The 13465-nt window shown below is 28.6% G+C and overlaps 1 protein-coding gene across 2 annotated transcripts; it reads right to left on the reverse strand.

Annotated features, from left to right (window-relative positions):
- Positions 1–3302: 3302 nt before the first annotated feature.
- On the reverse strand, positions 3303–12786 carry LOC105782969 (MADS-box transcription factor 23). Of its 2 annotated transcripts, XM_012608106.2 has the most exons (8): positions 12734–12786; positions 12088–12351; positions 6212–6293; positions 5670–5731; positions 5184–5283; positions 5048–5089; positions 3821–3904; positions 3303–3645 (listed from the first exon to the last, which is right to left on the reverse strand). In XM_012608106.2, the coding sequence occupies exons 2-8, from the start codon at positions 12267–12269 to the stop codon at positions 3472–3474; spliced, it is 726 nt and encodes a 241-aa protein (XP_012463560.1). In that variant the 5' UTR covers positions 12270–12351; positions 12734–12786; the 3' UTR covers positions 3303–3471. The 2 variants fall into 2 exon arrangements, with proteins under 2 accessions (XP_012463560.1, XP_012463559.2); XM_012608105.2 differs by lacking the exons at positions 5048–5089; positions 12734–12786 and having other exon boundaries at positions 12088–12377.
- Between the last annotated feature and the right edge of the window lie 679 nt (positions 12787–13465).

Below are 13465 nucleotides of genomic sequence, written 5' to 3' on the forward strand. Positions count from 1 at the left end.
AATATTTCACCTTTTTTCTTTTCTTATAAAAGATGAAGGAAACAATTTTGCAGATATGGAGTTTTTACGGGTTTTTTACTAAATTATTATAAAAAAATAAAAAATAACCAAAATATTAAACTTTTTTTATTTACCAAAATATTATAATTTTTTTTATTTACCAAAATATACCAAAAACGAAAAACAAAAACCTGCAAAAAAAAAACATGTGGCGGCACCAAAGGTGCCAAAGAGATTGGCGGGACTAAAATGTAACTATCTGCAGTTTTAAGGACCTGACATGAAAATTTACTATTTTAGATTTTGAAAGTGAATTGCTGCCGCTGTCTGGGCGCACTAAAATTGAAATGTGGCTAATTGCCTTTTAAGCCCTCCTTATTTATTATTTTCTTTTTATTTCTCTTCAACTCACTTTTTTATTTAATAAACAAGCCCTCAACCTATTTTTGTAGTTAAATAAGCTCTTAATCTATGATTTTTACTCATAAAAGCCCTTTATTTTATTATTAAAGTAAATATATTTTACCTAAAGTAAAGCTATTTAAAAAGTATAAACTAATTAGCATTTTGTGTATTATTTTGGTAATTTGATGAGAATAGTTTATTTAAAAATTTACTAAATTTGATGAGAATAGTTTATAATTATAATTTATTTTTTCTAGTTGGGTTACATTTATGGGTGATCGGTTTTATTATTACTTCGGTTTTTCAATAAGGCATGTCGGTATTTCTATTAATATTTTTAATCAAATTACTTAATAACTCTATTTTAATTTAATAAACTATTCTCATCAAATTACCAAAATAGAGTTTATTAATGAGAATAGAGTTATTAAGTATCTTAATTATCACTTAACTAATATTAGATTTAATTAAAAAATTAGTTATAATTTAATTTTCATTATTAAATAGCATAAAATTAGTTAGAATTTAGACATTAGAAATTTATGTATGAACTATTTTGTAAGAGAACTAAAATTTGATGTTCAAATGTCTTTAAGAGTTTTGATGTGATTTAGAAACATGTGAGGGGTTAAATGGGTATTTTGACGAAGGGTACTACAGCAAATAGACCATTACCAATTTCAATTGGAAGGACCGATTAGTCCAATTCCCCATTCATGAAAGAAGCAAAATTGCTCAAACAAAATTCTCTCCATTTCTCTCTCAAACTCCCTTCAAACTTTTCTTCAGTTTCATGGTTCAATCTCATCTATTTTTGACTTGGTAATTGTATAATTTGTGAACATTTCTTCTTGGTTTCAATTTTTAAAAACTTGATTTTATCACTTCCTTCTCCATTTATTCATTTCACATCAACCCATGTAGAAGGGACAACTTGAATTTTTGATTTTTTCTCGATCATTTTTAAGAGCTTCATTAAACGATTTGGAAAAATATTAAGGTATAATTGACATTCCACAAAATAAAAGAGCTCTTAAAATTTTTGTATAAGCAAATTTGCTTTTAGCACCCGGGAGATTTGTATTTGATGTTTGTGTGCGATTATATATAACACTTGTGCGCATTCTTGGAGTGTAAGGTGTTACGTGATCCGTTTTCAAGTTTGTGATATATATTATATAATTATATTATATGAAAAATTAAATAAACTAATTATAATGTAAATATAAAAAGACATGTTAAGTTGTGTATGTTGATATTTAATAAAATTAATTAATGTATATAATTGTAGGAGAAGATATATATAATATTATTAAATATTAATTAAAAATAATTATATTTTTAAAAAAATGAGTGGGTTTAAATAGACTTAGATTAGCCGTTTACAAAAATGGATGAATTTGAACAAAATTTAAAGTTCATATTCCGAACTAGACCATACTTAAACAATTAAATATAATATTATAGCACGCACAAACTCAACTCCAATACATAAACATCTCTATTACACACCCCCTCTCATCCTCATGCATCCCGTCATTTATCAGTGAGAACTATATGATTTCGACCAATTGTTGAAATTTTCACCAATATAGTTAACACAATTTGTTAGGGGCCGGGAAACTAACTCGTCCAAAGGAGCTACTTCGCCTAAAGAGATAGCAAGGAGTAGCTTCCCTAACTTAGCTAGTTGCTTTTCGTAACTTGAGACCTATATCAAGGGGACATACCTCATCATTACCATACTCACCACGAAGAGATCCCTTCACATATCGAAATTTTGCCAAATTAACCTCACAACTCCAAAACCACCTCTCTCGCCTCTCAGCACCACCGTGCGAACCACTTTTCTTCTCCTCCATTCATATTTGGTATCGACACCAATGTTCATTCATTTACCTTTTCTATTTGCCCTTTTTTCAATCACCCACGGAAGTGTAAATTGGATAACAAAAAATAAAGCATGCAACTGCTATTTGCAGCTAGTCAATTTCTGTCTACCGGTGAATTCGGATGGGCAGTGCGTTTACCTGCGGTTAGTGTAAAAACAGCGGTGGCGGTGAGATTAGATACTGTAGTGATACTGTAGCGTGAGACAAAAAGTAAGCTAAACGCACCACACCGCACTCAATCGCCCATCCAAACCTACCCTACAAGGCAGAGCTGAGTAACATCAGTTATATTCTCTTTATTACCTAAATTTATATCCTATTAGACTTGTTTCCCTCTTATTTTTACAGTAATTTATAACTTGGAACATACTTTATATAGTATCTGGAATATGAAAAAGCTCACCCATTGAAGCTTAATTTTAGCCATGCATGGGCAAGTCGTCGTTGGAGCATTGATGATATGTCCACCCAAAGTTTATCCTTAGGGTTGGATGTTGAAATGCTTTGCTTTCTTGTTTTCTATATGCTCTAGTTATTTATGGTCAAATTCTATATGAAGTCCCTTTGCTACGCGGACTTAATCTCTCTCCTATATTTCGATCAATTTTGGTCTCTCTATTTTGTTTTCGTTAATTATGTCAAATAATTTGATGTAACATATATTTCTTGCTTAAGTCACGATTTAACCCTTGAACTCATATTCTTATTTTGGTACTTAAACTTTTTTTTGTCTCGTTTTAGTATATGAACTATTAGTTTCGTTCCAGTTTACTTCCAACATAAAAAAGTGTCACGTTCTTATTGTACCCGGATAAATTTTTTTGGGTGAAATAAGACAAAAATAATAGTTTATATACGACAAAAAAAAAATAAATACCAAGGTATAATTTTCAGGAGCCAAATCGTGACGTAAAATATATGATCACACGGCATTTGTCCAAATGTACAAAAATGCCAAAAGTGTATATGTTACATCTATCACATATATATATATATATATATATATTAAAGCCATATTAAATTATCTGACGGAGTTCACAAAAAATTTGACCTCAAGATTGAAAATACGCTTTCCAAATTGTAGAGGGACTAAAAACAATCAAATTATACTAGAGGGATTAGATATGCTAAAAATGCATAGTACAGGGACATTCTATAAAATTTTACCTGGTTTTCAAAGCAGTCTTAGGTTTCTATACGATGTATCAGCGTCGGGAAGTTGTTGAGGCTGGCTTAACCGGAGATCGACAACAGGTGCCTGCAACTCATCATATCCATTGTTGAAACCATAACTGTGGGATGAGCTTTTGCTGCCTTCATTTGCTTCTACTGTTCCATTTCCATCAACCTGTGTCACCCCCAAAAATTTGTGTTGCTTAGTATTATCAGTAGGAAAATTATTCATTTGCCGGCAGTTACAAGAATTTTCTTTTATCAATATAGTATTGGGCTGGGAGAACAAGGGATGATATTTAAGTATCTAACGCGAGCTCTAACCACTGCTTCAAATATTTAGCGAATACCTTCCTTTGAAGTTCAGTATTTTCTTGGCAAATAAGGTCTAGCTTCTTCTGTAGTTCTAGATTCTCTTTATGAATGTGGTGTCCCTGAAATTCGATAAACAAGAAAATATGTTTAATTATAAATTTAGTGTTTTACTTATAATATTATTGATAGTAACGGATAAAGAGATGGAATCTTTTTTTTTTTTAAGTATTCGCATTATATTTTGATTATTGGTTGAACATGATTAATTAAATTTCCAAACTATCAGAACAAGCAATTAAACATCATTTTTAATTTTGACGTTTATGTTAAAAATATACCACTGCAAAGTAAAATAGTTAGCACTAATAGTATAAATAAATTGAATGTAAATAAATAAAATAATCACTGTGCTGTGAAATAACTATTGCCTTAGAAGTAAATTTGCCTTGATCGGTGTAAACGTGTGTAGTGGACGTTGCTCCCCAAGGTTAACACAGTGTTTAAATATTTGTACACCCGAGTAAAGAAGGTAGAACACAAATGATATTGCTCTTCTCAAAAGTATTCAGAACAGTAGACTAGAAATTAAAGTTAAAAACTTGGTTGGAAATTTGACCGGAAAAGTTTTTGGAACAGAAAATAGGCGAGCTAAGAAAGGCAGGGAAGAGATTGTTGTTTTTGTTGTTGTGAAAAATGAGAAGAATGGCCTGTATTTCTATTGTTTTCTGAAAGGGCAAAATAGTAAAATAGCAGAGTCAATTTTCAAAAATACAAAGGATTCTCCTCAACCGAAAAAATATTCTGAAAACAAAAAAAAAAATTGATAAAAGAAACAAAAATTATTCAAAAACATGAACACAAACCAAGTAGCAAGGCATGTGTGTTAGGTCTTATCTCCCAATTACTCAATAAAAGTAAGAGGCAAAGCTATATTTAAACCCTCTTACAAGATTTTCTTCAACCAATATGGAATTTGCCGACAATTTAATAGTAATATAAAAATAAGACAACGTTATGTTAATTTAAAGTAAAAAGAGCAAACCCTAAAATTTAGTATAGTAAAAAGAATAAAACTAGAATGAGTTGTGTATGCAATTCAGTCAATAAAATAACTCGATATTAATTCGTTTTCAATTTGGAACAAATTAATAACATCATTAAAAATAAAAATTAGAGGACTAAAACCAAAATCAAACCAGAGAAAATCTCTATAGATGAAAATCAGCGAAAAAACATGAAAGTGCAGCAAAATTTTTTCTAACCTTAAGACTTAGCTCTTTGATTTGATTTGTAAGAATTTGGTCCTAAAAACAAAACAATAAGAGAGAGAAAATTGCATTGTTGAATCCTTGAATGTTGTAAATGCAAATTTCACCAAGGTTTTGAAGTTAATTTTACCTTTCTCATGCGAACACTTTTCAAGCTCATTTCAAGTTGGTTTTCTAGATTCCGTAGATCTTTGATGCTTAAACCAGATAGTTCTTCCCCCATCAGCTGCCTGCAATTCATCACAGTGGAAAATGTCGTGTAAGATATTCTAAATCGGTCAAGTTTGTCGACTATGATGGTAGATTAAGTTGACTAATCTTTTACATAGCATTTTAAGTTGTTTTAAATGTCAATGAGACCGTGGCTCAGTTGGCAAAATTGTTCGAAATTCTAAAATATATATTATAATTAAATAAAATGATTTTTTGAAGTTTAAGTTTTTTTTTATTTATCTTATGATGGAATTATGTATATTAAATTGAATAAAATTCTAAGTGAAATTTAAAAAATAAAATTAAGTTATTAAAATCCCGTCTCAAAATTACACAAAATTTTCATTCAAACACAACTTTAAATATTTTTATTTTTATGTATGAATAATGGGAGATTGATTACCTGTGGTATTCTTGCAAGTCATTTAGTTGTTGCCTCAAGCTTGCTACCTCCTTTTCCCAAAACTATATCAACCACAAAATCAGATATTAAATAAAAAAATTATATTCTTGAATGTGGAGTATTTTATTGTAAATTGGTTTTAGATCAGATTAATTCAATTTTAATTTTTAGATTCGATCTGGATTCATGTTTTTCTGATTAAAATATTTTATTTTAAGTTATATGTTCAAGTTTGTTGAGGATTAACTCTTTTGAAAGAAATTTTCAAAATACCATTCGTCTAGTAATCAATTAGTTCTCAACAATCTTAATTATTGTCTTCTGAAAGAAAGGTTATCTCTGATCCTTTAACATTTTATCATCAAATCAAATTTAAATAATATCTAAACCTCATTTGAAAGCTTAATCTAGCATTTAAGATAATTTAAAACCAACCGAAAGGGAAAAAGTAGCAAAAAATGCTACACATACACACTGAACCAAAAAGGGAAAAAGTGCAGGAAAATTTATGAAATAAAAGCAAATGGTGGAGAAATAATTACCTTCAATTCAGAAGCAGGATCAAGTAGTTGACGATGATATTCCTCTCTATACTTGTTGTAGCGTTCTATGACAGATTTCATGCTATATAAAACATGCATTAATGACTATTTTTTTACATCAGGCAAGAGGAAAGGGTTTCGAGGTTGGAACTAGAATTGGCTACGATTTGAAGGTCTATCCAAAAAGTAGGAGTGCTTTGGGTAAACATATAAGTTCGAAAAATGTGTTTGGGCAACAAAAATAAGACCTTTTTAAAAAATGGGTTAAGCCTTGGGTAAAGCTTTTTTTGGCCCCAGCCCGGTCCGAATATGCAAAAAAAATTGTTGTTTTTTACTCTTTTTTAATTATTTTGTTGCTATTTTCTTGTTTTTTTCCACTATTTTGCTATCATTCCACAATTATGTTGTTACTATTTTGTTGTTATTATTTGGATATTGTATAACTCTTATTTTATTTTTAATTTTGTCCCTATTTTAGAAGCATTTTCTTGTTAAATTGCACATTTTTAAGTATTATTCAAGTATACATATATTTTTTAAATTTATTTTCAATTTGTTGGGAAACATTTATTTTAGTATTTTAGTATTTTTTATGTATTATATTTTTAAAAATATATATACAAAAAATTAATATGGGCGGACTGGGCCCGGGTTTTAGAATTTTTATCCGGACCGAACTTCGACAAAATTTAGGCCTATTTTTGGGCCGAGTCTGACAAATGAGCCTAAAATTTTGGTTGGGCCCATCCTGACCCATGGACACATCTAATATCTAGTTGGAACCCTCGATTTTGTGTTGATAAAATCTTTTATCATTACACCAATAGCCTGGTTGATAAATACGTGTCTTATGAAAAATTGTTAAAAAAGGTAACATAAACAAATAAATAAAGGGTGAATATTCGATGCACCATTAGTGTATTAATCTCGTGTGTCGTCAGTAAACAACAACACGACATGTCATTATTGATGAAAAAAAAAAGATAATCGAAAACTTATAAATAAATATTAATAACTTTATTTTTTTGGTATACATAACTTGATTTAAATGTAAACTCGAAAGTAAACCCTAATTTATAAATCATAAACTCTAAACCTAAAATAAAAAATACAGTAATTATAATTAATATTTAATTATGTTTAAATAAAAATTTTAGTATTTATTTATAAATCTTCTTCTATTTTCTGTTTTACCTAATAATGATTGTGTTGTTATTCATAAATGTTGCATCTAATATTACTTCATAAATAAATAATATTTTTTAGGGGTGTTTGGTAAATAGAGTTTTGAAAGCTGATTTGAACACAAATGGAAGATTGGATAGTCAAACCCTCTAATTGTAGTGTTTGGTGAATTGAAGTTTGCAAGAGCTATAGAGCTAAAACCTCTAAAACAAAAAATGCAAGAATGGGAAACTTTTTTTTATAGCTAATTGTGAATGAGATATGTGGAATGGCATATCTGGTAATGATTGCTAAAAATTTACTCCATTTGCCACATTCTCTCTAACTTAATGAAATATGTTGAATGAGATATGTATCAATTTCTTAAATATTTATGTACTCTTAATTTATTTTCAATTTACTTATGTAAAATGATTTATTATGCAACTTCATATTAATTGAAGTATGCTACTTGAAAAACTTATTCAGAGTGTGGCATAATTATCACTAATTTTTAATTTTTTTAATAAAAATTTTAATATTCTATTTAATTTGAACTGGACAGATCGATCGGATCAAGAATCGATGATGTGGTCGGTTTAACCATTGATCTGATTTCAAAAACATTGATTGTCAATAATAATTATAACATTTGAATTCGAATGTTATCTAAATCATTTATATATACATTCGAAAATTTGGAGAAAATACCTACAATCTAATTAAGGGTAGGGGTGAGCAAAACTCGATTCGACTCGAAAATATCGAAAAAAATTAAATTTCAAGTTAAACGAATCGAGTTATTCGAGTTAATCGAATCAACTCAATTTTTTTTTTTGAATTTCGAGTTCGAATTGAGTTGAGTTTTCGAATTCGAATAACTCGAATAATTCAAATATCAAACTATAATATTTTACATTTTTACCCTAAACTCCCAAACCTTTTTACTTTTCCCTCAAAACTTTTACTCCTTCCCACTTTCCCCCCAAAACTTTTACTCCCCTCCCCTCCCAACTCCCCAATCTACCCAAAATCCATTTCCCACAAAAATTTTACTCTTCCATTTACTTTTTCTCAAAATTTTACTTCCCAAATCCCTCAAAACCTTTTATTTTCTCCCAAAATTTTTACTCCCTCACACTTTTCCCCTAAAACTTTTATTCTATTCCCATCCCACCTTCCATCTACCCCAAACCCTTCCCCCTCCATTTTTTTTTTAAATATTTTCCCTCCAAAATTTTACTCCCCACATTTACTTTCCCTCAAACTTTTATTCCCCAAAACTTTTTTTTCCCCTAAACTTTTACTTCTCACCCTTTACTCTCAAATAAAAAATCAAAATTATCCAAAAAAAAATCACTACACATAAATAGTACTAATTTTATTTATATCTACTATTTATATTATTAAATTAAATATCACATTTTATATTATTTATATTATTGAATTGTTTAGTCATATTGAATATTTATATTAAAATTAAATGATTAATTATGCCATAAAATATTCGTGTTAAAATTTTATATTGGTATCAATTTCACATTTTATTTTTAAAATAACTTTTATTAAAAATCATATTTTTACATTTAATATATTTTTAATTCCAAAATACATAGTGACAAGAATCTGAAGATAATTGAAACAACTAAGCAAACAAAGAAGCTAACCAGTATATAAAAAATTAATAAATAAATAATGAGGTGATGAAAGTTAATAAAAAATTTGATTAAGGTGGACAAATTTTATTACGATGGGTGACAATGGTTACAAGGACCCAAAATTATTTTTTAAAATTTAACTCGAACAAATATATTCGATTAGATTCGATTCGAATTCCATCTCACTCGACTCGATTCGAGAAAACTTCAAATAAAGTTTGGATAATAAAATGAGATTCGAAAACTCGATTAACTCGAAAATTTCCGATTCGATTCGATCGAATGCTCATCCCTAATTAAGGGTGAGTTTGGATGGACGGTAGGGTGTGGTGCACTTAGCTTATTTTTTGTCTTATGCTACAGTATCGCTACAATATCTAATTTCTCCGCCACCGTTGTTTTTACACTAACCACAGATAAATGCACCGCTCATCCAAAACCACATGAAAACTTTTTAGAATTCATAATACATATTATAATGAGTATTTAAGCTTTTAACTCAATTATGCATATAACTAATAATAATCTAATTTTAAAAAAATCATATAAATATTCCTAGATAAAATCTCGCTATTTAATTGAATTTTTTCGTTGATGCTCATCTTATATTTTATATATTACATTTTCATAGAAAAATAAATTTAAGTGAATATTTTTATAGAAAATTTCTTATATATTAATTTCATAAAAAATTTGTGTTTAAAGTTTTGATTTATTTATTTATGAGTGTTGCTATATTCAGCTGGTAGTGCATGATTATATATATATGGTTGGGATTCATTTTTAAAGAAGTTTTACACAATTCTATAATTATTTATATGATTAATATTTAACGACTCAACCATTATATTTCATTGTCTATTCATATAAATCATGCATGTTAAATTTGATGTAAATTTAAAACTTCTAACTGCTTTGTTTTATGTAATAAAAAATTATTGTTGAATATATATTAATATATACATTATTTTAGATTGATATGATAGAGATATCTGATCAATTCAAAATTTTACATGCATGACAAGTACAATTATATTGATAAATTTAACTGTTGGATCACTAAAGTTATGGAAGTGTGTAAAATTACTTTAGTTTTTACACGATATAAGCAGATCGCTTCCCATTATAAAAGAAATGTCCATCGGTGTATTCGCATCATGGGCTAATTTAAAATTCGGTCCCTCACATTTTGTTGATTATGCAATTAGGTCACCATTTGAAGCATTTATCATGATAAATTAAATTCATACCTTTAAATAATTTGTTTATTTTCTTACTTAGGCCAAAATAAATTATATCTGCTCAGAATAATAAAATATTATGTTTGAATAAAATTTATTAATTATTTATAATGATAATAATTGAAAAATAATTTATTAATTAATAAAGTTTATTCTTATTTCATTTTAAGGATTTTAAAATCTTATACTGTTATTCAACAAAAAAATATTATTAATTAATGTTAACCTTAGTTATTCCTTATTAATAATGTACGGAATCATCCTCACTGTTATTAACATTATTTACTTATACTCTATATAAATTCAATGTGTTAAATTAATTTTATAACTTTTATAGGATAAATAATTTGATAATTCAACTGTTATATTTAATGTTCTATTAAGATATCAGATTGATTAAATACTTTCACACACATGACAAGTTTGATTATATTGATATAAATTGTAATTGTTAAATTGTTAATTTTTACACACATGACAAATGAATGAAAGTAACTAAACCATTCCCTATATATGTAATTATAAACAACCCTCATATCCAGAGGCGAAGCTAGATAAATTTTTTGAGGCGTCGAAATTAAATTCTATATTTTTATGATAGTAAAAATTATATCTTTATAATTTTTAAATAATTAAATAAATTTTTTATCATTTTTAGGGAGAAAAAAAGTACAATTTTATCATTACTAAGACATTCCCCGGGATTCGTCACTAGGGGTGAGCGTTCGATCGAATCGAATGAAAAAATTTCGAGTTAATCGAGTTGACGAATCGTATTTTATCATCCTAACTCAATTTGAAATTTTCTCAAATCGAGTCAAGTGAGATGGAATTTGAATCGAATCGAATTAAATATATTTGTTCGAGTTAAATTAAAAAATGATTTTGAGTCTTTATAATCACTATCACCTACCGTAATCAATTTTGTTATTAACTTTCATCCCCTCATAATTTATTTATTAATCTTTTATATACAGGTTAACTTATTTGCTTGCGTGTAGTTGCTTCAATTATCTTCTAATTCTTGTCACTATGTATTTTGAAATTAAAAAATATATTAAATGTAAAATGTCGTTTTTTAATAAAAGTTATCTTAAAGATAAAATGTGAAATTGGTACCAATATAAAATTTTAACACGAACATTTTGTAGCATCATCAAGTAAATAAATTTTAATAAAAATATAAAGATTCAATATGATTAAACAAATATAAATAGTAAAAAATGTGAAATTTAATTTAATAATATAAATAGTAGATATAAATAAAATTATTACTATTTAGGTTTAGGGATTTTTTTGGATGATTTTAATTTTTAATTTGGAGGTAAAAATGTGAGAAGTAAAAGTTTAGGGGAAAATAAAAAGTTTTAGGGGTTGGGAGTAAAATTTTTGGGGGAAGTAAATGGGGAGAGTGAAGTTTTACACTGGGGGGGGAATGAGTTTGGGGTAGAAGGGGTTGGGATGAGAGAGGAGTAAAAGTTTTGGGGAAAAGTAAAGAGGTTTGAGACTTTGGGGTCAAAATGTAAAATATTATAGTTTGGTATTCGGTTTATTCGAGTTATTCGAATTCGAAAATTAAACTCGATTGGAACTCGAAATTCAAAAAAAATCGAGTTGACTCGAGTAACTCAATTATTTCAAATAACTTGATTCGTTTAACTCGAAATTTAAATTTTTTTTTTCATTTTTTTAAGTCGAATTAAGTTTTGCTCACCCCTGTTCGCCACTGCCCATATCTCAGAGAAATGATACCAAAATAATTCATTAAAATTAACAAAAGAATGAAAAAGAAAAAAGAAAAAAGAGAACTGACCTAGAGCTGGCAAAATGATGAAGCTTGGAAGTGCTGGAGAAGATAATCAACCCAAGTTCAGCATCGCAAAGGATGGCTAACTCTTTAGCTTTCTTCAATAATCCATTTCTTCTCTTTGAGAAGGTCACTTGCCTGCTTGATGATTTCTCTATCTTTTTTATCTCTATTTTCCCTCTTCCCATTATAACCCCCTTAATTTTCTTCCCTTTAAATAAATAAATAAAAAAGAAAATTAGGGTTTTCCCCCTTTTTGCTTCTCTTTGCCTGCATCGATCAAGAAAAGAAATTCTCAGCAAAGTCATAAAATATATACACATATTAAGTAGTAAGAATGGGTGCCATCCTGTTTAGAGGCTGTTTACGCATGGATCGAGCTGAGAGATTGTTTGGAGGTTCTCAAGTTGTTGCAAGACAGACGTGAATTCGAGATGTCGGAGCTTATACTCCTTTCCGATGCTAATTTTAAGTAAGCAACAAGCTGTATCGTCACCCTTCTAGCAACCATATTCAAACATTTAACCTTGTTTTATGTTATGGAATTTAGCATCTCTCACTCCATCCATCACCAAAGATGCGTAAACAGGTAACATATATGATTTGCAGTAGGAATTTAAAAAAAAAAAAAGAAGAAGATAAAAAAGCTTACTTGTTTGAAACTAATAATGATGGATGAAAGGTGAATGATATACAGAGACTCAAATCTTCTTTTTCCCTTGCAAGTGAAAGAGGAAAATCTTGATTTATACTCTAAATGGAAACCCAGAAGTGGTTTTCTAACCCAAAAACATGGAGCCGAAATCCGCTTAGCGGTTTTCCATATTATAGGTTACTGTGCCCCTATTCCCTAGAGTTGTTAAATAATTCACTACTCGCTTTGTTGAACAGACTTCTGCGTCCGTCAACATAACAAAGTTGGTACAGAACTGGACAAGAGTCGGCTAAACAAAGCGAGTAGAATGAAATCGGTATTCGAGAGAGTTAGATAGAAGAATCCTCGGACTGACTTTGAGAGTGAAAACAACTTTGTTAATTAATTTTTTTTATCATATCCGTACTTGTATTTAACATATTTTATATCTATATGCATTAGTACAATTAACAAATTGGACGGGTGGAGTTGGTTTCACATGAAGTCAATATAATTTTTGCAAATTTTAGGTTAATTTGCTTTCGAGTACCCCAAGTTGAAGTTATTTTTGTTAGAGATTGTGTGACCTAAATCCCATCACTTGTTGAAAAAATAATAAATCCCTATTAAACACAAAACTAGACTAGAGTACGAACCATACTGCACAATGCGAGTTCGCATAGAACTATATTTCTTCTATTTGATTTTGATTAGAATAGGGTTTTTCAACAATTAAATAGATATAGTCGA

The sequence above is a fragment of the Gossypium raimondii genome, chromosome 13 (genome assembly GCF_025698545.1).
Source record: "Gossypium raimondii isolate GPD5lz chromosome 13, ASM2569854v1, whole genome shotgun sequence".
Taxonomy (NCBI): Eukaryota; Viridiplantae; Streptophyta; class Magnoliopsida; order Malvales; family Malvaceae; genus Gossypium; species Gossypium raimondii.